The sequence below is a fragment of the Papilio machaon genome, chromosome Z (genome assembly GCF_912999745.1).
Source record: "Papilio machaon chromosome Z, ilPapMach1.1, whole genome shotgun sequence".
In the NCBI taxonomy this organism is placed as follows: domain Eukaryota; kingdom Metazoa; phylum Arthropoda; class Insecta; order Lepidoptera; family Papilionidae; genus Papilio; species Papilio machaon.
In genome coordinates, this window is record NC_060016.1 from 6,129,904 (window position 1) to 6,147,942 (window position 18,039).

At 33.5% G+C, this 18,039-nt stretch overlaps 1 protein-coding gene across 1 annotated transcript; it reads left to right on the plus strand.

The window, feature by feature from the left end:
• The first annotated feature begins 1,676 nt into the window (after positions 1–1,676).
• Positions 1,677–17,594, plus strand: LOC106717211 (laminin subunit gamma-1). The gene is made up of 29 exons (XM_014510946.2): positions 1,677–1,885; positions 4,983–5,107; positions 5,338–5,486; positions 5,811–5,928; positions 6,055–6,238; positions 6,418–6,623; positions 6,987–7,090; positions 8,693–8,878; positions 8,969–9,194; positions 9,343–9,557; positions 9,644–9,858; positions 9,991–10,354; positions 10,504–10,689; positions 10,764–10,961; positions 11,296–11,465; positions 11,675–11,799; positions 11,906–12,061; positions 12,438–12,558; positions 12,945–13,129; positions 13,307–13,424; positions 13,622–13,863; positions 14,103–14,307; positions 14,594–14,831; positions 15,092–15,294; positions 15,453–15,534; positions 15,781–15,869; positions 16,047–16,176; positions 16,446–16,539; positions 16,885–17,594. Exons 1-29 carry the CDS (start codon positions 1,754–1,756, stop codon positions 17,033–17,035), a joined length of 4,917 nt encoding a protein of 1,638 aa, XP_014366432.2. The 5' UTR covers positions 1,677–1,753; the 3' UTR covers positions 17,036–17,594.
• The last annotated feature ends 445 nt before the right edge of the window (positions 17,595–18,039 follow it).

Below are 18,039 nucleotides of genomic sequence, written 5' to 3' on the forward strand. Positions count from 1 at the left end.
ATGAAAAAGTCAACAGCATCCAAAACTGAGGTGCATGTGTGCGTAGTTGTTTGAATGGGGAAGAAGCTAGAGAGGTGTGTCAGGACCGCGCCTAATGGAGGTCCGTGATCTCTACCTATCGCTCTGAGTTACGGGCTTGAGTTATTTTGTTGTTGTTACCATCGCTCATGATATCTTGAGATAGATGAAAATCTAACCTTTTCCTCGTTCTTTTAGTATTAGCTTATAAGTGCATTTTGTAAAGTCTACGTCGCCACAGTATCGCAGAGTATACTCTATATTCGTATAGAAACGGGAAACGGCGGTCGAATACACGAGTATTCGACCGCCGTTTCCCTTGTCGCTTATCACAGGCTCGACAGCGGTTAAGTTCGGATAATACATGCACGTGTGAATTTCGGCTAAAGTTTATTTTTTGCTTTCAGTTAAAATGTTATCAAGTTTTCAGAATTTTTTTTTCCATAATTTCCTACCGCGCTTTCTGAGCTCGTATTTCACATTTAAAATAGTTTCATAGTGTCTTAATTTTAATATATTTTTAATTTTTTATCGTATTCTTATGAGATGATCGAGTAAATGGATGTAATAATGATGCAAGTTCGTGGAATCGGTGCTCTTGAGATGAACGAGATAGAGACCGAAGAGTGAGTGAGATGTCGCTATCCAGTGACCTAATGCACTCGTCTCCGTCTCTGCGTCAGCCTCACACCGACCGTATTCGAGTAGTTACGATATTAGGTATAAAACAAGGAAACGTACTACTTTTCACTTATCAAACGCAGTCGCTATCAGAATTTTCATTATTGTCAGTGTCTATAATTAACTCTTACTATAATTACCTTGCATAACTGTAATTATGAATGTTATAAAACATTAATTTTTATCACTTTCAGGGTTCCTCGCATACAGCGATAATCCAAAATCCATAAAAAATGAACCTTTTGTTTTTTCCCTAAATCTACCGCGCGCCGTATATAATAGCATTCTGGCCGAGAACAAAAGCTCAGACCTTTTCAGGTCCGTTCACAAAAACGGTTGCTATGAGGCCACCAAACCGCGCTTAGAAATGCGTGCTGCCATCAAAACAAAGAATAAAATTTGCTTTAAAGTATAGTAATTTTCAGATTTTATTGATTTATCTAGTATTTAGAAAAAAAAATATTCTCACCCTCAATCAGCAGAGATTAGGTACAGATTTATATTATGCGTGGTCTAAATCTCTTTTGTTTTTTTTTTATTAATTTATTTACATATCAATGGTCAGTAAATAAAGCAGTAATTAATAAATCATTTCAAAAAGATCAACGGAAAAATTAAAAAAAAAACAATATATGTTTAACTTTACTTGGCAATGCCATTTGTATGTTATATTTATTACTAACATGTATAGTTATTATTAATTAAATATGTCAAATCAAATTACTATTTCAAAACATAACCAATACTTAATATGTTGCGTAGATACATATGAGTATTAAGTATTGGTTATGTTTTGGAAGATTCATTCATCATTAATATTTTAAAGGCTTTTATTAAGTTATATACCCACTTTTAAACTTAAACAATAACTATAAGCTAAACTAAAATGTTCTCTGAGAGACAGAGTGCTAGTATCCTCAAAATGAATAAAGACAAATTCATTTGGCGGTATAACTGTTCATTGATCTTTGTCGCAGTGTTGTGAAACGCGCAAAGCGTCAGTGCTCGGTCGACCAGCAGGCGTGTCGACGCAGGCTCCACGCGCTCTCACAAAATGGCGCAGCTTCTCATTTACACACACTTTCTAACGTTTATGGCTGTTGCGTCGGCACAGGATTACTACCACACGCCAAGGATCGGTTCACAGGACTTGGCGACCTGTTATAACAGCGACGGACAACCTCAAGTAAGTCCTAAAATTTTAAGTAGAGCTTTTAAAAGCTTTTGTTTGTGTTCAATTTGACAAGTTGAGTATTTGTTTAATTCGTGATGCTCAAAGTTTGTCTATTGAACTTAAGTAAACTTGCAATATTAGTTAGAGATATCCTTTCATTAGAATTAATTTGTTAAATAGTTTTCTGTAGAGGTTCATGACGAAAATTTGTTATTAAGTCTACGCATAAATTACATTCAACTAAGTTATTATTTGCTTATTTTATTGTAAAATATGAGCTATGTTTACATCATACACTGAGAGTAAGTTTTGACTATATTGACGGTTTCGTATGGCACCATTGTAGTAAATGAAAGTATGTATTTTACTACATTGTTACAGATTTTTCTAGTGTCCAAGTTCATGAACCTAATCTTCAACTTTATGCTATAATAAATGGGGTTATTTATTGTTTTTATATGTCATACTCCGGAATCTCAAAAAATAGTATTAGATTGTTGTATTACATATATATTGTATAACAAACCATTATAATTTTCTTTAAACATAGTTTCTAATTATAAATCGTTACTAGCCGTTTGATTTTTCATAGATTATCGTAAGGTTATCTTGGTACAATAAATGTTGTAAGTCCATTGATACATTTAATGAGTTCGTTTACTTTGAGAGCCCAATGTTTTGTTATCGGGGGCCAACGGAACGGGCTTATCACTACACATCCGTTGTACCCAGATATATACAGCTTACTACAAACTCGATTGTTACATTTCATGTCACATATTTCATCAAATTTTATACACTATCAAGTGCCCGCGAATCCGTCCGCGCAGATTTAAAAAAAAACTCAATTAATAGCCTATGTGTTCTTCCAGGCTAAGTTTTACATCTATGCTCAACAAGATCCGTTAGGCTTCCTGGAGATACGTAATAGCAAACATCCATACATCCATCTATCTAAACATTTTTCATTTCGCATTTTTATTTAATACTTTTGTCATAAAATAATGACTAACAAACTAACGATTTAGTTTTAAATTATAAAGTTGCTTAAACTTTTACAGCAATTACTAATTTATTTTATTGGGCGTCTTAGATTTAATAATTTTAAAACTTTATGTGAACTTTACATATCAATACAATGTACATATGTATGTGACGAACATAATCGAATCGCCGTCACCATAACTTCGTTCTGAATTAAATTGCACAGACATAGATGATCACTAATCTTCGCCTGAAAACGCTATTCTTCGATAAGCCATATTTGTTCTATTTATGATACAGATATAAAACTCTCTTCTTTTGTTCTTATCAACAATAGAAATTCGCTTAAGTAGGACATCAAAATATCACAAGCAATGCAAAACATAACTATAAAAATGTAATACACGATAAATGTTAGTGGGTCAACTCTTTACAGTTCAGTGACTTTATTTCCTTTAAAATTTTATTTTTCAAGTGTAATTGTGACTTATGATCTAAATTTGTTCTTTGTATGCCTTTTAATATCTGCGTGAAATACGTGACTATAACCCAGTAGGTTCAACTGATATTTATCTCATAACAAAGTTTTTTTTGCGACTATTTGGTTAGACATGAAACATTTATTTGTGATATAAAGGACATTTTACTACAGTCATTATAAACAACGTAAATTTTAATTCCAAATTATTTACGTTTGCATGATGTATAATTTGGAATATTCCATCTAGAGGAATTATAGCTGAGAATTTCTGAAACAACAAAACCAAATAAGCATTTTTTCCATTCTCTTCGAAGAAAACAGAGATACCTGTAATATGTTTCTTTGCAGGTGTTTCCATAGTGGAAACCCGAAGTAAGGAATGCGACATTTATCGACACTCATCTTTGCAATACAAAACTTTATCGTCACGCGCTGGATGCATTCTTCAGCATGAACGAACTAAATAGACACACCTTTCTTATTACTTCAAAGGAATTGTTCTTATGAAGACGTCCTGAAGTATTATTTATTAAAAGTAAATGACGTTTGCACAAATGTTTGCCCTCGGATCTCGGGACCAGAGTTTCATATCCCGTAATCTAATAGAATTGACACGTAATTAAGTTATAATTCAAATCCAAGTTAGTCTTATCGATGTAATTCGTCAAAAGAGAGATGTATTGTCTTAATATCTTGTAAAATATTGCCAATTTACAAATACTGCTATACAAAAGATCTTATAGTTAGTAGATTTAGAATGCGTATTTCAAACAATGCATTGTTTCGCTGTAAATTGATAGTAAGTTTCAATTACGATGTTGTCCTGAATGTTTTGATCTTGGGTGTTGGTTATGTTATTTGTTTAAATTGTGAATGGCTTTTATACTTTAAAAGTTTTCAATTATTTTTCAATGTCGATCTCATGGAAACAATGTGAGTCGTTTTTTAACAATTCAAATAAGCACTTTAATTTGAAAATATTCGTTACTGAGAATATGTCAGCGTGACTAAGGCTAGCGGTGCCGGTGCCAACGTCCTGGGACGCTTACTCTATATATAAAGCTGTACTATTTTGGCGGCAAAATTCCCATCTGTTGCGGTCCCGGTTTCAAACATATTTCCGTATATTCAAGTTAATTTATTGAAGTTTGCTAGCGAAATACAGGAAGAAACTTTAAGAACCATTTCAATACACAATTAAATTTATAACTCTACTAAATTGCACCCATTTAATACATTCATTAATGTAATTAGAAAATGAGTTAATTTTTTTAGGCCATACAAAACTACGAAATAGAATTTTGGTTTTTAATTATGCTCTCAAAAATGTGATTCCTTCTTACATATTGTAAGTTTTTCTGCACTCATCAAACTTAAGTGTTTTATCCACACGAAGGTTGGGGATTCGTCGATTCAAAAAAAATTTTTTACAGTAAAAATCAAATATGTATTTACGAATTGTTTTGCGCCTTAAATACTTTATCGTTTGTATATTTTAACGTATCTCTTATTTCATATGAAAAATTTAACCAACAATGCTTTAAACTTTTAATGCTAAACTTACAATTTCATTCTTAAATTTTACATTTATTTTTTCACAGACAGCATTTGATCATTAAAATATTTCAATTTCTTTGTTTATAGAGATGTATACCGGAGTTCGAAAACGCGGCTTTCATGGTACAAATGGAAGCCACCAATACATGCGGTGACAATGGCTCCAAAATGTACTGCATACAGACATCTGCTGGTAGTTCCTCTGGTACAAGGTAACTGTAATTAGAATTTTCATACAATACATAGCAGTAAGTAGAGATTATGAGTTTTCATACAATCGTGGCATACCTCACTTAATTATTCCACATTCATACATTTTGCTCCTACTCTTTCTTTTATCACCTCTTTTAGTACATTACAAATCTGATCTTTGTCATTTTTCCCATTCCTTGGCAACATATAGATTTTATCATTTGATAACCGTTTCATACCTTTTGTTCAGGTCTTGCGATTTCTGTCAGCCTGGTCAGTTTTCAAGCTATTTCCTCACTGATCTGCATTACGAACAGGACAATCAAACATGGTGGCAGTCGGAAACTATGAAGGAAGGGATTCAGTATCCCAACCAAGTAAATCTCACTTTACATTTAGGTTAGTATTAATCTTACTAATATTATAAATGCGAATGTTTGGACGGATGGATGGATGTTGGTTAGAAGGTATCTTCTGAACAACTACAGAAATCTTCCTGAAATTTGGCACAGATGTAGAACATAGCCTGGAAGAACACATAGGTTACTAATCAACTTTATTTTTTTTAAATTCCGCTCGGACGGAGTTGCAGGCGACAGCTAGTTCTCTGTCTAAAATTAAATAATCCTAAATAAAGTAGAATATTACACAAAAAAATCGGTTATCAGTACACCATTTTTACAATATTATTAACAAATTAATAATAAATTGTTGTTTTAACAGGAAAAGCTTACGATATCACTTACATAAGAATCGTGTTTTACTCACCGAGGCCGCAAAGTTTTGCTATTTACAAGAAGAGAAGCGAGGATTCAGATTGGGAACCCTACCAGTATTACAGGTAAATTAAATGTATATAGAATGTTAAAAATTGCGTGGCCGCTCTACAATGGTTGGGGAAATGTTATCAGAGACGTATTTAATATGAATGGAGCAAATGATAAAGTACAAAATGGTGTGTCCACAGTGCGTCATGTCGTGATACATATGGCGTCTTAGAACAGCGCGCAGCGGACTTGGGGGCTGAGACTAGGGCTCTGTGCACAAGCGAATATTCTGACATCTCCCCGTTGTCCGGGGGTAACGTTGTGTTCTCAACTTTGGAAGGTCGACCCTCCGGTTACACCTTTGAGAGCAGTCCGGAATTACAGGTAAATTACATAAAATACACATATACATAGTTTAAGATTGATATATTTCCGCCTATCAATGCTTAATCTATACATGTTCATAAAATTGGTGTGTCTGTATGTAATAGTATATATAGTGCTATCTTATTTTGATTGTCAATAGAAAACATATATGTACTTGAGAATGTAAATATTTTCAGGAATGGGTAACAGCTACCGATCTTCGTATATCCTTAGATCGTCTGAATACATTCGGAGACGAGATCTTCGGTGATACCCAAGTGTTGCAGTCGTATTGGTACGCCATTGCTGATGTGTCGGTAGGCGCACGTTGTAAATGTAACGGCCATGCTTCCATCTGCGACTCCATTGAAATGCCAGATGGCTCGAGAGCAAGATCTTGCAGGTAATAAAAAAAGAGCAATAGTCAAATTAAATACAATGGAGAAGAATACGAATTGAATAAATTGATCAAGCTGTTTAGACTATAGGAAGACACCGTAGGTTGAACGTCAAAGCTAACTCAATCAATTTTATTGTTTTGTTTTTTAATTATTCTCGACATAGTTTTGTGGCCATGACTATTTATGTCGCCTGATGGTTGCGCAAATTAAACCAATTTGTAGATGTAAATGACAAGGTGGATATGTGTATTTTCAGGATATAAAAATGAACTCTGGGCTTTATTGTATTATTATTTTTATATGCTGGGTGTACTTTTACCATTTTGTATTAACCATTTTATTAAATCTTATTGTTTTATTTGTAGATGTGAACATAACACTGCTGGTCGTGAATGCGAGAAATGTTTGGACTTCTACAACGATGCTCCTTGGGGTAGAGGCTCTCCTAATAACGTTCACGAATGCAAGGGTAAGTTGTTTTATTTACATTAAAAATACAATTAGTCATTATGTACTGAGCGATTACATTATTTTTTATACCTTTCACCTTTGCCCATATAATATTTGTCAAAATCTGATTTAAAACTTTTTGTCTTTAGTTTTAAAGTTTTCTAGATAGGATTACTATATTATCGAGAAGAAAAGAATGAATGGATATTTAAAATTATGAAAATATTTAAAATAGTCGCTGAGCGTTCTAATTTTATTTAATATATCTGCAACAAAGTATATTTATAATAATATAATTATTATAATATAACAAAATTCCTAACATGAAATTTGTAAGTGACAGTAGCTGATCAAACATAGTGTAAATAAACATTCATTTATTTTGTGAATAATATATGTCTGCTATTGTTTATGTTCCAGCTGAAGTATTTCATGCATTGCAATTATGGGTATAGCGAAAATGTCAATCTGCTGATAAGCGAGTTTAAGTATATATATATGTATACATATATATGTTCGATGCGAAATAATTTGTTACTAAGTAATAACATATGTTAATATTATATTGTGATACTCAGATACAAATACTATGTGAATTTATTATGTTACATCTAAATTTCGCACAGATAGACGTTATTTAAACAAATTAATTATGTTTAAAAACTCTTCAAATAAGGCTTTTATAAGAATGTTGTTACCGTAATTGTGGTCATAAAAAACTTTATCGAAATTCTGATAAAGAAAGTTCACCATCCAATTGCCTTTTTTATAAAGAACTAGTTAATAGCGAAATGTGTTGCAATACCAAATTCTAAATAACATCAAAAGTCTTTTAAGACATCAAAGTGGCATATTGATGATATAAATGTACTCAATAGTACAAGCAAAAGGATGTCTTAAACTGTAGTTTAATGTTCGGATTTTTTGGATTACATACCTCTCAATAATGTCAGAAAATCCAAGCAAAGTTTCATCAAATTATGACTAGTGATTAAGAAACGCATTTGTCACAGACATACAAACATTGTTTATTTTTATTTTGATGTTGGATTTTGATGGTCTGTGTGAGATTAGTTTGTAATGTTATCTCAACAATGAAGCGTATCATGTTTTTACTTATTTCTAACGAATTTATAGTAATTTAATAAGTTATTTCGATTGTAATATTCTTATATATTAGATATCATGTGAATTACTTAGATTTTAAATATAATTATTTTTCACAACTTTTTCTATGCAATGCTTTTATATATGGTAACTCTAAGCAATGCGATGTTCCTATTACTCAAAAATGAATGACTTCGAAGCTGAACTGCTGTGCTTAGTATTATTAATTTTATCCAGGAACTTATTTTAAGTTTTAAGTTATTTTTGTTTTATTTACGTACATTGCGAAAGCATTGATAGATGGCTTAGTTTACAACCAGAGCGTTATTTTTAAAATCTACTTTATTGTTTGCGTCATTATGAGTAATATTAAAAATTTAAGTAATCGTTAAAATTAATAGGGGTTGCCATAATAGCAAAGGCAAAACTTAGAATTAAACCTAAGTTGGAGCGACAAAGTTCATTGTGTGAATCAAAAGTTACTAGTTTCAATTTTGTCAAATTTTGTCCGCAGCTTGCAACTGCAATGGATTCTCGAACAAGTGTTACTTCGACAAAGAGTTATATGAGCGCACGGGCCATGGCGGCCACTGTATGGACTGCGCTGAGAACAGAGACGGCGCCAACTGCGAGAGATGCAAGGAGAATTACTTCCAAGGCGCAGAAGACATTTGCATGCCATGTAACTGCAACCCTACAGGTACATATTGCTAAAATGCATCTTACATCAATAAGTAAAAGAGACTTTTAATTGTCAGTTGTTAGCTAATGTATTACATTACCGTTTCAGGTTCCCGTAGTCTTCAATGTAACTCCGAGGGTAAATGTCAGTGCAAGCCTGGCGTAACAGGGGACAAGTGTGACGTTTGTGCGGCAAACCACTTCGACTTCACGACCCAAGGATGCAAACCGTGCGGGTGTAACGAATCCGGGTCCTACGCGAACACACCACAGTGTGATCCGCAGACTGGCATCTGCCTCTGCAAGCAAAATGTCGAAGGAAAACAATGCAGAGAGTAAGTTAATTAGTTTTCCTACTGTGTTTTCACAACGATTACGATAATTACTATCATGTTAGTTGTAATACGACAGAGCTGAGAAGTTAAGTTCTAATGTAAAAAAGATAAGTTTACAAATTTAATTTCAATCTTGTGAAAATTTCAGATGTAAACCTGGTTTCTTCAACCTGGATATAGAGAATGAGTTCGGATGCACTCCTTGTTTTTGTTTTGGCCACTCGTCTCAATGTAGCTCTGCACCAAAATATCAGGCGAATGAAATCACAGCACATTTCATAAGAGATGCAGAAAAGTGGGGAGCAGAAGACGACCAAAGAAGATCGGCACCTTTACAGTTTAATGCAAATACACAGAATATAGGTGTGTGCGAACAGTGAATCAAAATAATATTGATAAAATAATAAAGTGAAATAATAAACCATAGTACAAATACATTTCTTTTTCAGCGGTAAAGTCAAAAGGATCGGAAATAATTTACTTCATAGCTTCAAACCTATTTCTTGGTGACCAGAGACCATCTTATAATCACGATCTTAAATTCAGTCTGCGACTTGGAGAGAGTAGAGGCTATCCTTCCTCTCAAGACATAATCCTAGAAGGATCCCGAGCTTCTGTCTCGATGAACATTTATGGACAAAACAATCCGGAACCAACGGATCAGGTGCGGCAGATATTTTACATTTGCTTAGCGAATATTGTGCTTTGCGACAAAAAGGCATTCTTATATTTTATACACTGATTGGCCACTGCATATTGATTTCTGAATGATAGAAATAAAAATAATTTGTTTCAGATCCAAGAATACACTTTCCGTCTCCACGAAGATCCTCGTTATGGATGGACTCCCACACTCTCTAATTTCGAATTCATGTCTATACTACAAAATCTGACTGCTATCAAGATTAGGGGAACCTACAACAAAGGCGGTGAAGGTTACATGATGAGTTTCAAACTTGATACTGCTAACATCGGAAGAGAGAAAGGTTCGGCGCCGGCTAATTGGGTAGAGAAGTGTTCTTGTCCTAAAGCATACGTGGGAGATTATTGTGAAGAATGCGCTCCAGGATTCAAACACGAACCTGCTAATGGTGGACCATACTCTACCTGTATTCCGTGTGATTGTAACGGACACGCGCATATTTGTGATACAGCCACAGGTTAGAAAAATCTTAACGTAATTTATATTAGTTAGCATTAAAATTCTCGTATCATCTTCTTTTAAATATTCAGTGAAGATTGTTAACGATGTCAATATGTAATATTTGTGTGTGAGTGCTATTTATAAACAAAAATATTTATTTCCCAGGATTTTGTATTTGCAAACATAACACAACCGGAAGCAATTGTGAGCTTTGTGCAAAGGGTTACTACGGTAACGCTATAGCGGGAACTCCGGACGACTGCAAACCTTGTCCATGCCCCAAAGATAGTGGTTGCATTCAGTTGATGGATCAAAACATCGTTTGTACAGATTGTCCTTTGGGATATGCAGGTAACAATTCATTTATTACTAATTTAAAAAATTATAAACAACATATTTCCTTACTCGATATTAATTTATTATAGGACCAAAGTGCGAAGTTTGCGCGGATGGCTTCTTCGGCGATCCTACTGGACAATTTGGTCCCGCGAAGCCCTGTGAAGAGTGTCAATGTAATGGGAATGTAGACTCTAATGCTGTTGGCAACTGTAATAGAACTACTGGAGAGTGTTTGAAATGTATTTACAACACTGCTGGTGAACACTGTGACAAGTGTTTGAGTGGTAAGTTATTTTTAATCATAGGTTGTGTAATTTTATATTTATTTTCACGATGTTGAATCTCAAACCTGTTGCTTCTCAAATCAAAGGTACTATTGGTGTACAGTTTTAAGTGAATGTTAGCAGTGTCATATTTGTATAAAAAGAAACAAACCAACTATCTTAAGTTGTCTTAACAATAAAAAAAATAGAATCCTTGATGTATGTACACGTAACGATTTGTAAAATTTTCGGCGTAAATATTTGTAGAAAACAACTGACAATGCTGAGCATACCACACAAGATAAAAGTTGAATAATTTTGTAATACTAATCATACTACTCTTGGTAACATTTAGGTTTCTATGGTGATGCTCTTGATCAAACGAAGAAAGGTGATTGCAAACCATGTCAGTGCCATGAAGCCGGAACTCTGGAAAGCGCAGAAGGCCCACCTCAATGTGACGGACTTACTGGTTTTTGCTCTTGCAGGGCGCATGTTATTGGCAGAAATTGTGATAAATGCGAGGTAAGGGGCTTCAATTTTAATAAAACACGCGAATCCTTTGGAATATATCTGTGCAAGCTTTAATTCATGAAATGTATTATTACCTGAGCAGAGTTAATTCTCTAAGTTCTTACTCAAATATAACCTCTACTAAAGCTACCTCTTAATTGAAAAAAAAAATAAGGAAACTTATGATTCAAAAGATTTTTAATGTAAGCATTTGTTATTAGGATGGTTACTATAACATTGATTCTGGAGAGGGCTGCATACCTTGCCAGTGCAATCTTGAAGGTTCCTACAACAGTACGTGCAATGCAGTTTCTGGGCAATGCTATTGTAAACCGGGTATTGATGGGTAAGTACTTATAATTGGTTCTATTTACGCATGCAAACAGTATTATTTATGGTAGATATAGAGAGAAATAAAATGTATAGACAATTATTTTTCTTTTTTAAAATAGCAAGCATTGCGACCGTTGCCGTGCATATCATTACGGATTCTCAGTGGAGGGATGTCAAGATTGCGACTGTGACGAGTGGGGCTCAACCAACTACCAATGTGACGTCAGCGGCCAATGCTCCTGTCAAGAGAACGTTGAGGGACGTAGATGTGACCGGTGGGTATTTTTACTTTGAAAACAATTTTGTATAAGATTGTACTAAGGGAGCTTTAAACTTTAAAAATTAGGGCACTTTTACTTTGGGTTTTTTCTGATGCAACACTGTATAAAAATATTTTACCTATGTTTTTCCCAAGAGAAGGAGATAACAATATCTTTCCGTATAAGAGTTTTGGTAATGACAGCTACATGAACCAAGTTTCATGGCTCTGTTTATTTTTAAAAGAAAATTACATGTACTTATTAAATAATAGTATACATGTAATGGTAGATTTCTATAGAAGTGTGTACATTTTTAAAGGTACAACTAAAATATCTTATTTCTTAAACATTAGCAGTCTTTTATGATTTCGAACCGCTTTATATAATTTAGGTGCATGGAAAACAAGAAACGCCGAGCTGATGGTCAGGGTTGTGAAGATTGTCCGCCATGCTACAACCTGGTCCTCGACGCGGTCAATGACCATCGACGCAAATTAAAGGAATTAGACGAAGTATGTATATGCGTTATCTATATATATGTAAAAGAAAGTCGTGTTAGTTACACTATTTATAACTCAAGAACGGCTGAATCGATTTGACTGAAAATTGGTGGGCAGGTAGCTTAGAACCAGGAAACGGACATAGGATAATTTTTACCCCGTTTTCTATCGTCGCGGGTAAAAGCTAGTATGTAATAAACAAGAGAACACTATTAAATAAGATATTATAAAAATGAGACTGAATAATGCGACAAAAAAAAAGCGTAAATATCCATTAATTCTTTTACTTATAAACTTCAAAGTAAGCCCTATATTATGTTTAACTTCCTAATAAAACTCCTATATAAATGTGAATAGGGTGAATGGGCACTAACTAAAATAGCGTTGAATTATTTTAGATCTTAGCTAAGATTTCCAAAGCGCCAACAGTAGTCGAGAACGCTGACTTCGATCAAGAACTCCAACGAGTTAGAGGTGACATAGAGAGATTAGTCCAAGAAGCACAGGCTGAACTAGGTAGCGGTCCTGGATCTAGTTTGACCAACAATCTAGCTCAATTAGCGAACAGACTTGCCGATGTCAGGTACGTATATTTGATTGATAGGGTAAATTGACTCGTAACTTTGAGTTCATCATTTAGAATATTCGTAGTTTTAGAGAAAATTTCAAAGAAAACATCCCCTTCAATGCATATTGCATTGCATCCATTCAATGATTTTTCAGAAACCTAAAACATTGCTAACATGATATATATTTTTAGAGATATGCTATATAAAATAGAGGATGCGAGCTACGAAGGCAATGAATCCGTTGAAAGAAGCAAAGGCAATGTATCCAAAGCTGAAGATACTATAGAAGCTGCACAGAAGGAAATTAATGTGAGTATTACATTATTATATTTATATTCTTTATACTTATAGTCTAATTCAAGTATTCAACATAACAACGAAATAACACAACTTGTTTTGGTAGACCCATTTCTGATGTTAGATAAATTTGATGTAAAAGTATCACCGTACTCCTTTAAAACGATAGTCAGAGGTAAAGATAATACTAATGTGCTTAATGTTCACAGAGTGCTTTGGAATATCTTGATGGAGAAGGCGCGGCTGCTCTAGCGAAAGCCCGCAATAGATCTGATCAATTCGGCAAGCAATCCGTTGACATGTCAGCTCTGGCAAAAGAATCCCGTCTACTCGCCGAGAAACTTGAAAATGAAGCAAGAAATATTAGAGATATAGCTGAAAAAGCGTACAATACCTCCCTGTTAGCCAACAAGATTGCCAAAGATGGTATCAACAAGCAGGCAAACATTAGGTAACATTTTATGTATTAGTCGAAGTGCAAATTTACACCAAATCTTAAAAAAGGCCGGCAACGCATCTGCAATTCCTCTGGTATTGCAGATGTCCATGAGCATGAGCGTCGTTGAACACCTCGATGTTCCCGGTGCTCATTTGTCCCCTTACTTTATAAAAAATACGTTTTTAAAATGTAAGACAGAATGCAAATAATAAGGCTTATTATGTTCAAGTTAATTGTTTTTTTTTTTTTAGTAATGAAGTTCAAATTCTTGCCAATGAATTAAATGCTGCGTCAGGAAAATTAAGTAGTATGATGGAGCTAGCTGACCAAGCATTGACGAGAGCTAAATCTGTTTACGATGATGCTTTGGGATTGTACGCGGAAGTTAATACGACGTTATTGCCAGATATAAAGCTCAGCAAACTTCGACATGATTCAAATGAGATGAACAGAACAGTAAGTAGCTTTAAAAGATTATGAAAATAAATTAAATCATTATCTTGACTCCGATCTTCTCAACTTAAAGACCGAACTGAAAAAGAACCGAATTATTTGAAACGTCTAAAAACTTTGTGATATTCTTTAATGTGTTCCTAATTTAAAATATCAATCATTGTTTCACTCGAGCTAATAGGAAGACTTTTTGTGAATCGATCTTCAAAATCAGTTCAATAGATTTATCTGGAACATACAATAAATTGTCATTTCATAGTAGATATAACTAAGGGATCTTAAATTACAGATAGATGAAAAAGCAGCCATGCTAGAAGAGTTAATGAACAGTAATGAGGATACCCTTAAAAATCTAGACGAGGCGATTCTCAAAGGCAGAGATTTGCTAGAACAAGGTCACGAGAGGCAAGACGAACTCAATGATCTCTTAGCGAAACTTGATGTACTACAGGCACAAGCTAAAAAAGATGTTGAACTCACCAAAGCAACGCTAAAGGAGGCTAACGAAATTTATAAAACGCTTAAAGGTATTTAAAAATACATGGTTACAATTTATTTCCAAATAATTATTATTTCCTTATCACAAACCTCAAAACTTCCTTCTTCCTCAAAACCTTCATTTCTTGCAAGTTATTTATTCTATAACCGTATCCTAATTTCGTCAATCTTCATCTTCTGGGACTGGAATTTACGAGGTACGCCTTCATCGTTGAATACACTAGGCATGCTGGAGGAAATGCCTTTAGGATATGAGTTGGCACCCTCACATTTAATAATGTATTTTCAGAGTTCAGCGATCAAGTAGCGGAATCCCGACGACTGGCTGACCAAGCTGCGTCAGATGTTCCATCGGTCCAAGCAAAGGTTGCAGCAGCGGACGAGAGCATCTCTAGTATCATTGAAGAGCTAAATAACGCAAGTGATAAAGCCAAAGAGGCTAGAGATTTAGCGCAAAAAGCACAAAAGGAATACGCTGATAAAGCTTCGGAGGTAAGGTGTCAATACGATTTTACATTTTTTTAATTACATTTAAGTATATGCCACGTTAGGGCTCGGCGAAGCTACTGCCATTTTTAATTTCATATTGTTATTTTTACGCACAAGATACTCATACATATAGTATGTTTGATTTATTTTTTATATTTCAGGCTGCGCACGAGATAAGAAAGAAAGCGTCCGCCTCCCGGGTTGAAGCTGGCAAGCTTAGAGATGAAGCTGATAAATTATCTAGTACGTATATGTTTACTGACATAGACAATGTTTTACATAGTATTAAAAGGTATAAACCACTTTATCGCTCTCAATAAACTCGTTAGAACCAAAAAACTTATAACACTACATTTTATTTTATTAAAATTGTTTGTTTAAACCTTATGCCTTAAGTTATAGTTTGTTTTAATTTTCTAATATTAGGCTTTCGTATTGTAAAAAAAAATCAGTTTGTAAATTTTTAATACCTTCAAAATATCAATTTAGCTCGAGTAAAGGGTACAGCCAAAGATATAGAAGACCGCGAGACGCAAGCTAAAGAAAATTTGGAACTAACTCGCAACGCTAAGATGAAGGTAAACAATTTTACAGATCTTTGTAAAGAAACAAATATTATAAATCTGCCATTTTTATGATGATCTCATTTCATTTACCTTTTACATCGTTTTTGGGTTACTAATTATTTCTTACGCAATTTGAAAAACACGGTTAGTGAAATCAATTTAATAAAATATCTGTTTAAATTTTACTAGGTCGGACAAGCTAACACTGATGCTAGAGAGGCGGCGAAACAAGTCTCTAAAGGTCTAGAGGACCTGAAAGTTATCATGGAAGAATTGCAAAATCTGCCAACGTTGGATGACAATGCCCTTAATAGACTTCGTAAGTTTTCTTTTTTTTTAACAAAAAAGGAAATGCATCTTAAATGATTATATTTTTCTATATACCTCAAAGTTCATGTCTAAAATTTTCGTAGCCACATCACTGTAAAAGCAAATGCAATGTGACTATGATTTAAAGAACAAAATATGTGATGCACCACAGTTATCAATTAACTTGCAACTAGAGATGTATCAATTAATATTTTATAAGTACCATATTTTCAAATATACGCTTCATTTGAGTATATTGTGTAACATTTCATCTTACAGAGAATAGTCTCGATGCAGCAGAAAAAGCATTACGCAAAGTGGATTTAGACGGCAAGATAAAAACATTAACTGAAGCTAAAAATAATCACCAAAGGTATTATTTAACTATCATATTATATAACTATTATATTATTCAACTGTTATATTATTGATCTATTATATTACATCAAGTGTGCACTTAATAAAAACGACTTCACTAACGTATGGTTAGTTCGGTATTGCACCGACTAATTTCGAGAACGTCGATGGCCCTTCATCAGGTCGAATGGGACTGGGATATTAATTCGTGGTCGCTGCATATTTCGCAAAGTGTATTAAATTAGTCGATGCCGACTTACAACTAATTATACGTGACTGTAATCTTTATTAAATAATTTATAAAGATGTCTCACAAAATTTCCTAGTCAAGTCTGGTTTTAATTAATCCCTTTTTTAACAGATGGATAAAACAATACCAAGATGAACACGATCATCTCCGTAGTGAAGTGTACAATGTCAAGGCCATACTCAATCAATTGCCTGCAGGTTGTTTCAAGCGGATTGTTTTGGAACCCACCGAAGGTCCCAGTAAACCGGCAAGCTTCAGATAGACTAATATAATATAAACTTTGCAGCCTTAACAACCTTTGATATAAAACTAAATGATTCTAGTTTGAGCGTGTTCTAATTTTTAAGTTATAGTACTTTTAAAATCATAACAACTATTCTGTAAATTAATACAATTTCAAAACATTATATTTAATTTTTAAAATAAAGATAAGATTCATAAGTAACGCAGGAATCTGCTTTCTATAGGTGTCAATCAGAAACTGCCAATACCGAATGATTATTGTTTTAGCGTTTGCCTTGTTTATGTACTGACTAGAAATCTATTTGTGTACACTTAAACATTTAGTTTTGAGTAATCAAATCTATTAACTTTATATTTAAACAGATATGTCATCGTGTGTTCGCTTTGCTGAAACATTTACATAAAACATGTTGTGATCTCTGTCTTTAAAAGTAGTCGTTAATCATAACATGTGCCTTGTAAATGTCACGGTAGTTTAATCTCAGAGTAAGTTATGAAATATAATTACATAAATACTTAATTAATTATATAAATCGTTTTTACGAAACTATCATTTATTAGATCAAATAAATATTTCCCTCAACAAATGAATATTATAGAAATTGCTTACACAAAACTTAATGCTAATAAAGTGAATGTAGGTAATGGAATGCCTTAATATGCCTTACGTAATATATTTTTATATAAATCAAACGGTAGTTAAGGTAAAATATTTTTTAGATACAGTAAATATTTAGTTATATGCCAAGTTATATGAAACTATTTTGGTAAGGTTTATCAAAATAATAAAACCCAGTCGTTATATACTATACGAACAGTATCACATACTAAGACGTATTAATAATAGTGTATGTAACGTGAATTTACTCTTAATATTTTATATTTTTTCGATTCAAATAATTTCTATGTACTTACTTTACTGCATTTATTAGCTTGCATTTATTGTACTTAGCAGACAAATATTTTAAGTTTTATTTAGTTTGCTTTCTTTCATATTAATAAATTACATCACATATGTATAAT

What these genes read in the sequence shown, in the direction of transcription:
- LOC106717211 (XM_014510946.2), top strand. Translation starts at nt 1,754, where the DNA reads ATGGCGCAGCTTCTCATTTACACACACTTTCTAACGTTTATGGCTGTT. An exon ending in ACAGCGACGGACAACCTCAA is followed by an intron (nt 1,886 to 4,982) that starts GTAAGTCCTAAA and finishes CTTTGTTTATAG; the next exon opens with AGATGTATACCGGAGTTCGA. An exon ending in TTGTCCTTTGGGATATGCAG is followed by an intron (nt 10,690 to 10,763) that starts GTAACAATTCAT and finishes AATTTATTATAG; the next exon opens with GACCAAAGTGCGAAGTTTGC.